We start from the raw sequence: 16,670 nt of genomic DNA on the forward strand, positions 1-16,670 counted from the left end.
ACAATATGCATTTTATAAGTTTTTGAAAGTACTATATATCTTATTTTACAGCCCCACCGACTGATCGCAAGTGTGCTTCCCTGTGGAGAAGAGCCTACTCAGCATAAGGGTACCTTCTGAATACACGGCGCAAAAATATCCATCAAACGCTCGCCACCATCTGTCCGTATTATTTTACCGCCGCGGGTGGACCGCACCGGAGATGTCAGCACAGGTTAAAAATGCTGACTACACCATGACAGAGCACCTGTGTGCCTACACGCCCTCTCCCATGAATAATGTATTACAACAACCGAGTCCTGTCCAACCAAACCACCTTGTCTGGGCTTTGTGATTTATTGTGCGACAGAAATGAAAATATAGGAGAAAGCATGTGGCGCTCCTTATGAAGGCCAGAGCAGCATCTGTGTGCACTGCTCACGAGTGCACTGATGCAGTACCAGACGCAGATGCGTGCCTGGGTTTGCAGTTTTATTGCCATTGAGCGTGAACGTGACCCCCCCCCCCCCCCACTCCTCGTGCATGCACAGCACATTGGTACTGTGTTTTTGGAATGCATGCTTATGTCAGAAAAAAAGCGAGGGGCAGATTTGTCAGCCAGTCAAGAGTGACGTGTGCCCTTCCGCACTCACTTCTAGTCATAATGCAGACTGCAGCATTGCAGAAAGCTGTAGAGTTGAACTCTGTGCAGGAGGGAAGGGCGCAGATGGAAGAGAAACACCGACATACTCAATTGATTTTGTTGTAGTTATTTATTTTTTTACACAGTACTGTACATACTGGGTACACTATATGTGGCCAGTACAGTGAGACCTCAACTTACGAACTTAATTGGTTCCCAGACAGAGTGTGTAAGGCGAAAAGTGTCTATCTCAAAAATAAAATTCCAATAGGAAACCATTAAAATGGGAATAATCCGTTCCCGGGTTTCCATAAAATATACTTTTCAACTAAATAAGCCTAAAAAACTACACACAACATACCTTATTCTATGTATAATAAATGTGCTATTGTATTGTAATGAAAGAAATACACTGCATTGTATCATAAAGTCACTTTATTTACATTTGTGATGGTCATTTATGGCTTGATGGAATGGCGTTGGAGGTCGAAGGTCAAAGGGAATTGCTGTTTGGAAAGAAAGGCGCATTACATGAGGACTGTAATTAAAGAAATAAACTGTGCTGTAAACTAAAGTTTTATTTACCTTTTTGATGGTCGTTGATGGCTTATGGAAGGAGAGTCACCTTTCATAAGGACTGTTGCTAACTTAACCTCTGGTGCTGTTTGGTCGTGTGCTTCCGCCGAAGATCACTCCGCCAGCCGTGGTGGGTGTGTATTATGAAAATAGTGCTTATTATAAGGTTTAATTTTCATAAATTTGACGTTTGTAAGACGAAAAGTTTGTAAGTTAAGGTGTTTGTAAGTTGAGGTCTCACTGTACATTTAATACCAGGTTGTTGCCTCCTTCAAACCTATTTAATATATCAATATATCATTTTATATATCATACAGGTACAGTATACAGTGATACCTTGACTTAATTGTGTATGAGTGTGTAAGGCAAAAAGTGTGTAACCCAAAAATTAATTTCCCATTGGAAACCATTAAAATGAGTTTCCAGGTCCCTATAAAACATAATTTTCTACTTTGTAATTTTCTAAGCCTTAAAACTACACAAAGATGGCGGTGTTTTATTTGCATATGTTGTCTTATATTGCATCATCCAACAAAAAAAACGTTTGAAACAAACAAAGAAAAAGACATGTACAGTGATACCTCAGCTTACGAACTTAATTGTTTCCCAGAAAGTGTGTGTAAGGTGAAAAGTGTCTTCCAAACATTAATTTCCCATAGGAAATGATTAAAAATGAGAATAATCCGTTTCCAGGTCCCCTTAAAACATAATTTTCTACTAAATAAGCCTTAAAACTACACAAAATATACCTTATTTTATGCATAATAAATGTGATATGGTATTATAATTAAAGAGATACACTTTACTTTATAATAAAGTTGTTTTTTTTTTTACCTTTGTGATGGGCGTTGATGGTTTAATGGAATGGAGTGGCCGGTTTCATCAGCATTAAACACTTGATGAGGAACGTAGCCTTCTTCTTTCACCATCTTGAGGAATGATCCCTTGTCGGTGCGTTCTCTAATTTTACCCAGTTCCTCATCAATTGTGTCCTGTTTAGCTGAGTTGATAGCTTTTTGCATCAAGTATATAGATGGCTTGTGCGGGTTATTTGTGGAGCCTGATTGATGGGATATTTTAACCTTGCAGTCTACACTCTGCCTTTAAAGTATCAAAGTTGAAACAAGTCCAAATTTCACGGTTTTCTATCCATTTCCTCACTCTCTCTGTCGTCTGCCTGTCTCTTTAATGCCCCCCCCCCCCCTCACTACTGCGTTCTTGACCAATCAGGTCAAACCGAAGACTAGGGGCGGGGGAATAGAAGACAAAAACAGTCGGCTGCCATTTTGTTGTTAGAAGAACGGGCTCGTTCGCGAACGACACATCACTCATTGTGGCGCTTCGTGTGTATCCCGAAAAATAGTTTGTATGCCAAGGTAAAATGTTCATAAATTTAACGTTCGTAAACCGAGGTATCACTGTATACTCACTTAATTGACTTGTATACCGCTCTGCTGTTTGCATAACCTGCTGTTTCAGTGTTCCTTTTGTTTTATTTTTTGAGCAGGTTTATATAGAACCACCCTGACGTCACAAGCACACAAACCAGCACTAGTACAAAAACACAGGTTAGAATCAATATTTCCCCAATCGACGCCATTGTCGTGACCCCATGTGAAGTTGAATAAGACATCGGATTGGTTAAATAAATAAACTGTGCGCAGGTTGAAGCACTGCAGTAAAAAAAATCTGACATTTGGATTAGCCTTTATTAGTCTCGAGGCAGTCACACGCGCCAGCGAACGTTCACTCAACCCGGAAGTAATTCAATTAAATAGAAAGCTAGCTAGCTAGCAAATAGATAGCTACTTTACAGTCACAGAATAAGTGTGACTCTAAAAAAGTAACTCTGTTTACGGTCTCAAAGGAGTCCGGCTGTCATTGATGGAAAACCGGCACCGCATCCCAGGAATCGGTGTGACTTTGCCTTTTTCCACCTCAGCATCCTTCCCACCCTGCAGCAAAGCAATCCTGACCCTGCTGGACTGTTGCTATTTTGACAAGAGTCCAAACAATGAGCATTTCACACCCCCGCGCCGCATACGCAGCAGCGTGTGTGCGGAGCTGCAGGCACGCACACCCACGCAGCGGGGACACAAACGCTTACATGTACAGAAATCTAAAAATAGCTCAGGGGTCAGGCATTAAAAATAGAGCGGAGAAAATAAAAGCAGGGCTTGCTGGGCTGAGTCGAAATGCTCTGACAGACTGTCTTCCTGCATTTGGTTATTTGTGGCGGACGCAGGCAGGCAGATGGGCGGGGGAGGGGTAAGGCAATGAAAAGATAGCGAGCAGCTATGGTGGCGTTGCGGTTCGGATGCTACCCTCACACCCTTTTTCTTGCCTCAAATTAGGATTTAGGAGAGCACACATGAAGGAGGAGACGTTTTATAATAATAATAATAATAATAATAATAATAATAATAATAATAATAATAATACATTACATTTATAAGCGCCTTTCAAAACTCTCAAGGACACTTTACAGTCACGGGATATTTTTTTCTGCATGTGAGCAGCGGCAGCCACACGCGCCTGCATTCACTCAACCCGAAAGTAACACAAATAGATAGAAAGATAGCTAGCTAATAGATACAGTAATAATAATACATTTCATTTATGAGCGCCTTTCAAAACTCTCAAGGACACTTTACAGTCACAAGATATTTTTTCTGCGGGTGAGCAGCGGCAGCCACACGCAGCAGCGTTCACTCATCCCGGAAGTAACTCAAATTGATAGAACGCTAGCTAGTTAGCTAATAGATACAGAAATAATAATAATACATTACATTTATAAGCGCCTTTCAAAACTCTCAAGGACACTTTACAGTCACAGGATATTTTTTTCTGCATGTGAGCAGCGGCAGCCACACGCAGCAGCGTTCACTCATCCCGGAAGGAACTCAAATAGATAGAAAGATAGCTAGCTAGCTCATAGATACAGTAATAATAATAATACGTTTCATTTATAAGCGCCTTTCAAAACTCTCAAGGACACTTTACTGTCACAGGATACAGTTGCTAATAGAGAGCTAACTAGCCAGCTAGAGAGCTAGATAGCTAAAGGATGGCTAGCTAGATAGCTAGCGAGGCAGCTAGACAGCTAATAGATAGCAAGTAGATAGTTAGGTAGTTAGCTTGCTAGCTAGTTAGACTGTCATAAGTCTTCTCTCCTAAGGAATTCTAGCTAGCTTATAAATACAGTAATAATAGAAAGAAGACCAACTCCAAGCTTCATCTGCTTGTGTGGTCACAAATGTCCTTCAAAATTCAACCGTCTGGGAAATCTAATGTGGCATTTTGGGTAATACATCTCTTCTCAGCTCCTGCTGGTACATTTTTGGCAATTTAGCGCTCACACCAGAGGCTTGTTTTTTTTTTTTTTGGCCTCATCTGAGTCCGCTTACCCCCGCAGCTATTTCGTTGAAGATGGACCACGACTGCGAGCCGTTAGCATATGAACGGCAGAAGGTCAATTGTTCGCGCGCTAATAAGACACGTTTTAACTACAGGCTCATTGGCACAGAGCGGTGCGGCGGCATATGTTGTCATGTGGCTTTTATTTTCTGTGTCATTAACAGTACCCGGAATTACTATCGATCAATGAATCAATATATATATATATATATATATATATATATATATATATATATATATATATATATAGTCAAAATGTTGATTTTATTTCTCCTCTATCTCTTCACAGGAATCTCGGGAAGTCTGGCCTCCGTGTTTCCTGCCTCGGCTTAGGTGAGTTCCCAAGTGTGACGTCAAACGTCATCTTTCTCTCACGGGCGCGAATTTTAACACTCACGTCCATCAATCTCCTCACATTCCAGGCACGTGGGTGACGTTTGGATCGCAAATATCGGATGAGGTGAGACCTTATCTTCACAACTACTATTTATTTATGTATGTATGTATGTATGTATGTATGTATGTATGTATGTATGTATGTATGTATGTATGTATTTATTTATTTGTGTATTTGTATATTTATGTTTTTATTTGTTTGTTTGTTTATGTATTGTTATATTTCTTTATCTATTTATTAATGTATGTGTGCATTTGTCTACTTTTGTATTTGTCTAATTTATTTTTGTCTATGTACTTATTTATTTATTTACTTATGCATTTATTATTTAAATATTTATTGATTCGTCCATGTATGTGTATTTATTTATTTATTTGTGTTTATTTGTACATTTGTACATTTGTGTATTTATTTATTTATTTATATTTATGTATTGATATATTTCTTTATCTATTTATTCATTTATATGTGTATTTGTCTATTAATTTATTTTTGTCTATGTATTTATTTATTCATTCATTCATTTACTTATTTATTATTTAAATATGTATCTATTTCTTTGTGTATTTATTTTTTTTATGTATTTATTTATTTATTTATTCGTACATTTGTGTATTTATTTATTTATGTTTATGTATTGATATATTTCTTTATCTATGTATTCATTTATGTGTGTATTTGTCTATTAATTTATTTTTGTCTATGTATTTATTTATGTATTCATTTATTTATTTACTTATGTATTTATTATTCATTATTTAATATTTATTTATTTAACCATTTATGTGTTTGTGTTTATTTATTTTGATATTTTGTTATTTATTCATTCATTCATTTACTTATTTATTATTTAAATATGTATCTATTTCTTTGTGTATTTATTTTTTTATGTTTTATTTATGTATTATTTAAATATGAATTATTTATTGAGTTAATTATTTATGTTTGTTTATTTATTTTAATATTTAGTTTTTAATGTATTCGTTCACTTGTTTTTTATTTGCTTATTTATTATTTTAATATTTATTTATCTATTTGTTTGTGTATTTTGATATTTAGTTATTTATTAATTCATCCGTTTATTTATCTACTTATTTATGTATTATTTAAATATGTATTTATCTATGTGTTTGTTTATTTATTTTGGTATTAAGTTATTTATTGGTTCATCCATTTATTTATTTGCAAATTTATTATTTAAATATTTATTTATTTATTTATCTATTTATTTGTTTGTTTATTGGTTTATTTATTTTGATATTTAGTAAGTTATTTTATGGCCACCATGATTACAAAATCAGTAGCCCGCAGCCTCTGTATTCTTTTGTCACGTGTTGAACACATCCGTCACATTCCTCTCTTTGTCTCCACCTCTATTATCTTCTTATTCAGATGGCAGAGAACCTGATGACGTTGGCATATGAGAATGGTGTCAACCTATTTGACACCGCAGAGGTTTACGCTTCTGGAAGGTCAGATTTGCTATGTCTATGTGTGTATATATCAGAATATGTATCAGAATATACATATATACACCATCACCATACACTTCAATATGAATTATTATTATTATGATAAAATTAAGTCGCCTTAATGTGTCTCTCCACAGGGCAGAGATCACGCTGGGAAACATAATCAAGAAGAAAGGATGGAGGTCAATTACAATCGACTACAAGTTCTTAATCAGCATGTGAAATACAGTGATACCTCGGTTTACGAACCCCTTGGCGTACAAACTTTTCGTTTTATGAACGTTAATTTTATGAAAATTTTACCTTGGCATACAAACTTTACCTTGGCATACGAACTTTTTTCATACACGGAGCTTCCTCAATGAGGCAGCTTGTTCTAACAATAAAATGGGAGCCGACTGTTTTTGTCATTTATCCCCCGCCCCCAGTCTTCGGTTAAAGTCACATGATTGGTCAAGAACGCAGCAGTGAGGGGGGGGGGTGGTTTAAACATTGAAGAGACAGGCAGACGACAGTGAGAGTTTCAACTTTGAAGTTCAAAGGCAGAGTGTAGAGTGCAAGGTTAAAATATCCCATCAATCAGGCTCCACAAACAACCCGCACAAGCCATCTGTACACTTGATGCAAAAAGCTATCAACCCAGCTAAAAAGAACACAATTGATGAGGAACTAGATAAAATTATCACTGCGAAAGCACCTACAAGGGATCATTCCTCAAGATGGTGAAAAAGAAGGCTACGTTCCTCATCAACTGTTTAATGCTGATGAAAGCGGCCACTCCATTCCATCAAGCCATCAACGACCATCACAAAGGTAAATAAAATGACTTTATTATACAGTACAGTTTATTTCTTTAATTACAAGACCATAGCACATTTATTATACATAAAATAAGGTACAGTAAAGTCTCGTTATATCGATATCGGATATCGGATATATCGATAGTCCCGGTTATATCGATACTATTTCTATGCACGCACAGACAAAATTATATGCAAACAGGGTCGGATATATCGATAGTCCCGGTTATATCGATATTTTTTCGGACTCCCTTGAATATCGATATAACGAGACTTTACTGTATATTGTGTTTAGTTTTAAGGCTTAGAAAATTGAAAAGTAGAAAATTATGTTTTATGGGTACCTGGGAATGGATTATTGTCATTTTAATGATTTTCGATGGGGAATTCATTTTTGGGATACACACTTTTCGCCTTACATACTCTGTCTGGGAACCAATTAAGTTCGTAAGCCAAGGAATACAGAAATACAGACAGAAAGAAACAAAGAAGAGTTGTACCAACGATTCAGTAAACCGTGGGAATATTTGTCATTTTTGGTAGAGGATAAAGAATATATGCCAGTGTATTTGGTGATATTATTTCTCTACATGTCCTGATGTTCAATGTGGTATGGTATTATCGTGCAAATTGGACAAATATTACATCAATAAGTTCTCTTTCCTAATAGACGCTCAAGTTTTGTCATTACAACAAAGATCTACTGGGGAGGCCAGTAAGTATTCATATTATTTATTTTTTTCAGTACAATCTGAATATTATTTTGAATCACGTATCTTGTCCGCTCACATTCATATAATCAGAGTCTACTTTTGTCATTTCACAGAGCGGAAACTGAGAGAGGTCTTTCCAGAAAGCACATTATTGAAGGTAATTTGGTGTCAATTAGTGACTCAATGTCAGCCAAGAGGACAAAACAATACGGTGACGCTGCCATCGGAAAATCTAACTCGGGATATCATTGTTTTTCCTAGCCGCTTCATCTGCCCTTCCCTCACAAGATAATCCGATAGAAGGCTACTTTTGTTTGTTTTAGCGCTCGCCATGTAGCAATAGCTTTGGGCCGTCCAATTAAATCAGGATTTGGACCGGGCGTCATTGTCATGAGCTTTTTTGATTTGGCGACGTTATGTAAACAGGTCAAGATTGCGCAGCTTTTAATGTTTGCACGGAACGCCGGGGATTTGAAATCAGCTCCAGGCTTGTCACTAAAATGTAGAAAAAAATGATGACACACATATGGGAGGTGAGGGGGTGATGAGCAATGGCATTTGAATACCTAACAGACGTGCTTAAAGTCGGCATCAGCCTTCTAAAAACAGATTTGTTTCCGATCTAGTAGCAGAGCTTTGTTAAAATGGTTTCTGGCTCGGTATTTTATCGTCACAACTGAGTTTAAATGTCAAATAAGACTTTTTCCTCAAGCGTCGCTGACAGTCTGACATTTGTCATTTTATTTTTTTATTATAATTATTATTTTTTTAATTGCTGTAAGATATTTGCGTCCTTCTGAGATGTGCAATGATATCTACATGGAGTAGATAATTGTTTCTTCGTCATAATATTTAACTCATTCACTACCAGACGATGTGATAAAAAAAGTGTCCACTCCAGTGCCAGGGTTTTTTTTTTTTTATCATTGTCACTCAAATTCCAGGACCCACAGAATATTGACTTTTAGGACTATATAAACATTCAATGCAGTATAAGAAACCTTAGGAAAAAAAACTGAAAAAAATCTTAATTCCTAAGGTATAAGTGTCTGGAGTTATATGAGCTTGAAATGAGGGTAGCTGTCCAAAATACAGTGCAATACATGTTTACATAGCACTTTGACAACAGCTGAAGCTGGAACAAAGTGCTAAAATGGGAAAAAGGTGGGGGATGGGAAAAAATGGGAAAAATTGTTAACTCCTAAGTTATATGGATCTAGAGTTATATGAGCTTGAAATGAGGGCAGCTGTCCAAAATACAATGCAATACATACATATTGGTTTATATAGCGCTTTAACAACAGCTGAAGCTGGAACAAAACGCTAAAATGGAAAGAAAAATGAAAAAAATTGGGAGAAAAAAAATGGGGGGAAAATGGGGGCAAATTAGGGTTAATCCCTATAGTATATGGCTCTGGAGTTAGATGAGTTTGAAATGAGGGCAGCTGTCCAAAATAAAATGCAATATATACAGATTGGTTTATATAGAAATTTAAAAAAAGCTGACGCTGGAACAAAGCGCTAAAATGGAAATAAAATGGGGGAAAAGGGGTTAATTCGTAAGTTATATGTGTCTGAAGTTATATGATCTTGAAATGAGAGCGGCTGGCTGTCAAAAATACAATGCAATACAGACATATTGGTTTATATTGGGCCTTAACAACAGCTGAAACTGGAATAAAGTCCTAACATGGAAAAGAAGGGGGGGAATGAAAAAAGGTTTAATTCCTAATTTATATGGGTCTGGAGTTGTATGAGGTTGAAATGAGGGGGCTGGCTGTTCAAAATATAATGCAATACATACATATTGGTTTATATTGGGCATTAACAACAGCTGAAGCTGTAACAAAGCGCTAACATGGGGAAAAAAGAGGGAAATGCTGCCCCCTTGTGGAAGGGAAAATATTGCCAGAGGTCTGACCAGCGCTTTATCGGCAAGAAAATCCAAAAGCCAAAAAATTCGGGAATGGCGCTGCACGTCATATCTTCAATTCCCGAATAAATTCGGGGATGGCAGTGAATGAGTTAATGAGGCAAAGGTAACCAAAATGTTGCTTTTGGTAAGATATTAGTTTCTCATCCATGACAGGTTTACGAGGATCTTTATCCAGGCTCCAGCTCGATTACGTGGACATAGTTTTTGCCAACAGGAATGACGTCAACAGTCCAATGGAAGGTAAGCGTGAACATCGCTAAAGATCTAGCATGCTATGAAAGCAGAATCCAGTTTTCAATCGAAACTACCGTCCCACAGAGATCGTCCGGGCCATGACGTTTGTCATCAATCAAGGCATGGCCATGTACTGGGGCACCTCCCGCTGGAGCGCCATGGAAATCATGGTGACTTTTCATGTATTCCCCCGTTTTCACGTTGTAAACACAGAAGGACGTAACCACCATTTTGTTCCGAATACCAATTAGGAAGCTTACTCGGTCGCCCGTCAGTTCAACTTGATTCCACCAGTATGCGAGCAGGCCGAGTATCACTACTTCCAGAGGGATAAAGTCGAAGTGCAGCTACCTGAGCTCTACCACAAGATCGGTACCGATCCATCCAATATTTATATCAAATTTAATCATCACCGAATCGCCCAAAGATGAATCTACGGGTCTTTTTCAGGTGTCGGAGCGATGACCTGGTCGCCACTAGCCTGTGGATTAATCACCGGGAAATATAGCGACGGCGTACCAGAGTGCTCGAGAGCAGCAATGAAGGTCAGTTTGACTTAACCGGCATTCCCGTGGGATTTTTTCCGGGGTGTAATTCCCCTACCCAATCAGTGGGAATGTTGTTTTTTTTTTTTTTGGGGGGGGGGGGGGGGGGGGGTGACAAATCAGTAGAGACGCATTGTACCTCACCTCCCTCTTTCTTCAATTGACTACAAATGAAGGGCTACCAGTGGCTGAGAGAAAGAGTGAATAGCGAGGAGGGAAGAAGACAACTGACTAAAATCAAAGAGCTCCATCTACTGGCAGATCGGCTGGGATGCACCGCTGCACAGTTGGCCATTGGTACAGTCTGAAAAGCACAGCAGATATCGGTTGTTAACAAAAAAAATATCTTGATGTAGCATAGCGGCTAAATGGTTAGCATGCCGAACTCACAGTCAAGAGCTTCGGTTCCTGCTTTAAAGGACAACCGACACAATTTTTTGGTTTTCTAACTGACATCAGAAAAACGTTTTATAGCATCTAAAATACCCAAAACACGCAACGCAGGCTGATATTTTTAGTCAAATGCAAAACACCAATAAAAATGACTTAAAAGTGTCCCAAAACTACTTCAAAATGACCTCGGGATGGCGAGTTTCAGAAGATCCCGCCCCCTTGTTCGTGACGACACGCCAAGACGTCTTGCCTTACTCTATCTAGAATCAGAACTATGGCTTCAGATTCGGAGAATATGCTTTCTTGTTACTCATCCAGTTATGAATATGATTCAAATAGTTCTGAAGAGGAAAGCATAAATGTTTGCAATCGATTAAAGAAGTCATTCCGGATCATTTTGAGGTGTCTGGACTCCAATGTAGCGTCCCGGAAAATGCACAAGATGGCGCCCAAGCTCTGTTTGAAATAGGCTGATTTGTCTGCTGGGAATTTGTGTCAACTAGTATCAAATAGTAGTCTTGGTACGACACACAACAATTCACCATTGCGTTATTTATGTGTTTTCCTTCTAATTTCGCCATCAACAGGAAGTTTTCAGACCAAACAAAGTACCCAAAATGCATTGTGTGTCGCTTTCTTGGTCAGGGGTGTTCCCTCCGTGACGTCACATCAGGCATCGTCATCAACTCGAAAACAAGACTTGCTGAATATTCAGCACGATTCTTAAAACGTAAAATATAGCTATATACGGTAGAATCTGTAAAATACGCTCAGTAGAAGTCATTTGAAGTGATTTTACAAATTATGGACACAACTTGTCCGACAGCGTCGGTTGTCCTTTAAGATATTTCATCTGTTATCTGCAGATAACCTTGTTTTGAACATTTTAATTGATTTTCCCCTGCCTTCAGCATGGTGCCTTCGCAGTGAAGGAGTTAGCTCGGTGCTACTGGGGGTTTCAAACACAGACCAGCTACTGGAGAACCTCGGCGCACTGCGGGTAAATATTCCTTCAGGTTGATTGTGATGAATGTGATCATTGTCCAAAAATTGGATTATTGGATTGCATTAGCCTTTTTATTAGTTTTGCAGTGGAGAAATGTACATATTGCCTCCTTTTCACCAGTGTATTTGAAAGCAAATACAAAAACAACAACTAAAAAACTAATATGACAACACAAAGACATTCTTAAACACTTTCTGCGCCCTCTTTGTTACATGAAGCAGTTCTAGATGAAAGAGGAGAGTATCAAAGCATCCTTTTCACCAGTGGATCAAGGACAAGCTAAATGTTGAAAACAAACACGAAGCTGTAGCATCCATTGACAAAAAAAAGAGATTGTCGTACATCTCCTGTGCAACGTAAATCCGCTGCAATTCCAAGCCGCGATTTCCACATTGTACATTATATGATGATAAGCAAAAAATGAAAATAATATTTAAAAAATGAACACATTGATTTTGATGATTCAATTCTAGGAAAAAATAAATAAAACCTTTGCTATATTCAATATCTGGACTATTAAACCGGGCCGGATTTAAGAATGATGTGGGTCACTTTTGGCCCATGGACCATACTTTGCTCACCCTATCTTTAGATAATCAGCGAATGTAATTTCACGACAGCAAGTTTTTGGTCATCTTTTGACTTGACTCAATGTTAGTGACGTTCCTACGGGGTCAAAAATTTCATGACACTTTTCCTCCGTTGCAGATTTTATCCCAAATGACCCCCCAAACAGTCACAGAGATGGACGCCGTGCTGGGAAACAGGCCCCACTCTAAGAAGGAATCTCGCGCGTGAACATCATCACCCTGTCCGGGGGAGGGGGGGGGGGCAAAAAAAAAGCAAGAAGAGCAACCAAAAAAAGACAAAAAAAAGACTGCTTTTCTCTGCCGTATACTCAACAACTTGCATGTTCTTAGCAACATTACGCTAACAGAATGAGCGCATATAAATCACTGCGCAGCAGCACATTGCGTCATGTATGGAGAGGGAAAAAAAATTATCATGCAGTTGTTCATCAGAAGAAAAACGGGTTACGTTAATAGCCACTGACTGGAAAACAGTCGAGGAGGTCAAAGGTTAGAAGTGAGAGGTTGCAAAAAGCCACAAAAAAATGGACTTTTCACTCTGAAAATGGGACGACGACAAAGCCTCTGTGCTAAAATGTAAACGGACTGAGTCAATGCGGTAACTGGGACTGTCTGGTCTGCTTTCGGTGACATTTTGACAGTCTGAACTGTGACCCCGCAGCAACCGCAGAAGCATCAAATGTCTCGTGAGTGACATTTCCCATAGTGTGCATGCGACTGGTCTGGCAAGGATTTACTGCTTTACCAAGTTGGCTCACTTGTATGGTAAAACAAACAAACAAAAAAAAAACAATCATAAAAGATACATCACATGCTTTTTAGAAATAGGCAGAGGTATGAAAAATGACGTGAGATTAGAGTTTACAAAGTTGAGAATGAATGCTCGTGATGAAAATGAATGCGTTTTAAATAGTAGCGGAACGATTCAAATTTTTGGATTATTGTGTGTATTTTCAGGTGTTTCTTTAATAGGGTGAAAGCGGGGACTGAGTACATTTTTTTTTCAACTCTGCTGCATCTCCTGGCAGTGACTTTTTATTATACAGTAATAGCTTGGTTTACAAACCCCTTGGCTTACGAACGTTTAGGTTTACAAATGGTAAATTTATGAAAATTTTACCTTGGCATACGACCTATTTTTCGGGATACACACAGAGCTGCCACAATGAGTGATGTGTCGTTCGCGAACGAGCCCGTTCTCCAAAAAAGAAAATGGCAGCCGACATTTTTTTTGTCCACTATTCCCCGCCCCCAGTCTTCGGTTAAAGCCACGTGATTGGTCAAGAACGCAGCAGTGAGGGGAGGTGGTTCAAAGGCAGAGTGCAGACTGCGAGGTTTAAATATCCCATGAATCAGGCTCCACAAACAACCCGCACAAGCCATCTGTACACTTGATGCAAAAATTAACTCAGCTAAACAGAACACAATTGATGAGGAACTAGGTAAAATTATCGCAGAGAAAGCACCTACAAGGGATCATTCCTCAAGATGGTGAAAAAGAAGGCTACGTTCCTCATCAAGTGTTTAATGCTGATGAAACCGGCCACTCTATTCCATCAAGCCATCAACAACCATCACAAAGGTAAATAAAACAACTTTATTATACAGTACAGTTTATTTCTTTAATTATAATACCATAGCACATTTATTATATATAAAATAAGGTATATTTTGTGTACTTTTAAGGCTTAGAAAATTAGAAAGTAGAAAATTGTGTGTTATGGGGACCTGGGAACGGATTATTCTCATTTTAATAGTTTCCTATTGGAAATGAATTTTTGGGATAGACACTTTTCGCCTTACACACTCTTTCTGGGAAACAATTAAGTTCGTAAGCCAAGGTATCACTGTACTTTTTTCGCCTCATCTGTTCCTCAACTGTGCGCATGTCCCTTTAAGAGAGGAAAAAAAACTCCGACGGGTTATCAAATACGGCATGGCTTTTATTTTATCGGCGTGATGTAGATTTGCAGCACCCTTGAGACGGCAAAAGGATCAAAGATCTAAAGCTCCAAGTGTGACATTTAAAACAAGTCGAGTGCACAAGGAGGTCATTTGGAAAAGCCGCGCTTTGGGTCACACAAGGGGGAGATTGAGCAAATGTATTTGTTGTTTCAATGGAATCCGTTTACAGATTCTTCAATTATCCCTTTGGGAAATTCCGTTTTTTGTTTCCATGTTCTGAGCATTCTCTAGTGTCCATGCATTTTCATTTTGTTTCTGTAATGACTTTAATGGAGAGTAAGGGTTGTATTCCTTTTGTCATTATGACCCATAATCGGGACATTTTGGCTGTTATGACAACGTGCTGAGGTCGGCACACAATTCAAGTGTATATAGAACTATTTTACGCGGCAGCCAGGTTGAAAGGGGGCTCGTTTAAGGAATCGCGATCCGTTACTCTGTGACCATGTACAGTCCGACTGAGTGTTACGTCCAGCGTACATCAACTACTCAATCCAACGTGTGGAAATGTTAACTTTGCCTGCATTACTTCTATTTTATTGTCTTGCAACAAAGAGCGACAAAGTGCAAAGAGGGGCAACAATACATGCTGAATGTAACGTGTCTTTTGCTGCGTCTGAACGGGAAAGCACATTACATGATTTAAAGGGTCCTTCTGTCTGTTATTGTGTGTGTGTGTGTCTGTGTGCTCTCGTTTATATATGGTTATGGGGACAAAAACCCGTTTACACAGTCACGTCCTGGGGACCATTTGACGTGTGGGGACAAAAAACCTCTTCCCCATAAAGAAAACATTAAAAAACGTTTCAGAAAGGGTGGTCCCCAGAAGTGATGATCCGAAAAGTGGTCCCCAGAAAGCATAAAAACGCGTATGTGTGTGTGTGTGTGTGCGTGTGCGTGTGTGTGTGTGTGTGTGTGTGTGTGTGTGTGTGTGTGTGTGTGTGTGTGCGTGCGTGACAAGCACAACATTTTGCGTCTGTCAAGTATGAGTTTAATCATCACTATACGCCATTTCTTTCCGCTATACCGGGGGGCGGCCATTTTGCCACTTTCACTCGACAGAAAGTGGCAAAATGGCCGCCTCCTGGGATAGTAAAACAACAGATTTTGCTGATTGAACTCATTCCACAAATGCACTTTTAATTATATTATATATTCTCTGAAATACATTTTGGGGGTGGGGGTTGAATTTCCCTTCCATTTCGGTGATGTTTAGATTCCCTCGTCTCAAAGATTGGAGTAAAAATAACTCAAATTGTTCATCAGAAGAAAAAAAAACTTGCTAGCTTTCTAGCGCAATTGCTGTTGCCATCAATGACAATCATTTCTATTTTTAAAATGTTCTCATCTTAAATTCATGTTTCCCCGCCTCCCTCAAGAAAATACATTAAATAAAAAAAATGCTTTTCAGTAACTATTATGTACAATTAAATTTTAGTGCAGTAACCTACAAGTGAAAGATACACAGCAAACACTCACCGGCCACAACATGAGCTACTCTTGCTATTAAAAGCAAAAGATTGAAACATAGTTAGCCATGGTGGAGAACTGCAAGAAAAGACATTTAGCCTCATTCCACAACAAAATACAAAAAATGCAAAACATTCATGAGTTCTTGACTGACAGTATCAATCAAAACTCAGCATTAACTTTTCATCAAGGCCGAATATTTGATACGGATTATGTATTGGCTTTTCTATTGGCTGGAAAAAAAGAACAACTGCGCAGACATTTGTCACAGCAATGGCAAACATCTGTTCCGCTCAAAACTGGTGAGCTTCACTGAATATCATCAGAGCAAAGATGACGTTAGTGTGTGTGTGTGTGTGTGTGTGTGTGTGTGTGTGTGTGTGTGTGTGTGTGTGTGTGTGTGTGTGCACGCACATGCGTGGGTGTTTTATAGTCACTCTGTGATAAAGCTTACCATATGTGCTGAAAAAAAATTGCGACCAAAAACACGCCGCAGATGTAAATAAATAAATAAAGGTGAGTCATTATGTGACT

The 16,670-nt window shown here is 38.5% G+C and overlaps 1 protein-coding gene across 2 annotated transcripts in view; it reads left to right on the forward strand.

Annotated features, from left to right (window-relative positions):
- The window catches only part of LOC148886570 (voltage-gated potassium channel subunit beta-3), a 33,686-nt gene extending 20,109 nt beyond the window's left edge, over positions 1 to 13,577 (forward strand). For both annotated transcript variants that reach the window (XM_089016629.1, XM_089016630.1), the window contains exons 2-14: positions 4,905 to 4,948; positions 5,038 to 5,075; positions 6,405 to 6,484; positions 6,622 to 6,666; positions 7,955 to 7,999; positions 8,111 to 8,154; positions 10,087 to 10,173; positions 10,252 to 10,337; positions 10,419 to 10,539; positions 10,618 to 10,712; positions 10,889 to 11,009; positions 12,017 to 12,105; positions 12,820 to 13,577. In XM_089016629.1, coding sequence (XP_088872755.1) covers positions 4,905 to 4,948; positions 5,038 to 5,075; positions 6,405 to 6,484; positions 6,622 to 6,666; positions 7,955 to 7,999; positions 8,111 to 8,154; positions 10,087 to 10,173; positions 10,252 to 10,337; positions 10,419 to 10,539; positions 10,618 to 10,712; positions 10,889 to 11,009; positions 12,017 to 12,105; positions 12,820 to 12,909 — 985 coding nt within the window. In that variant the 3' untranslated portion in view covers positions 12,910 to 13,577. The remainder of the gene's footprint in view (positions 1 to 4,904; positions 4,949 to 5,037; positions 5,076 to 6,404; positions 6,485 to 6,621; positions 6,667 to 7,954; positions 8,000 to 8,110; positions 8,155 to 10,086; positions 10,174 to 10,251; positions 10,338 to 10,418; positions 10,540 to 10,617; positions 10,713 to 10,888; positions 11,010 to 12,016; positions 12,106 to 12,819) is intronic.
- Positions 13,578 to 16,670: the final 3,093 nt, after the last annotated feature.

Source organism: Hippocampus bargibanti, linkage group LG16, assembly GCF_051943395.1.
Source record: "Hippocampus bargibanti isolate YZ-2025 linkage group LG16, ASM5194339v1, whole genome shotgun sequence".
Taxonomy (NCBI): domain Eukaryota; kingdom Metazoa; phylum Chordata; class Actinopteri; order Syngnathiformes; family Syngnathidae; genus Hippocampus; species Hippocampus bargibanti.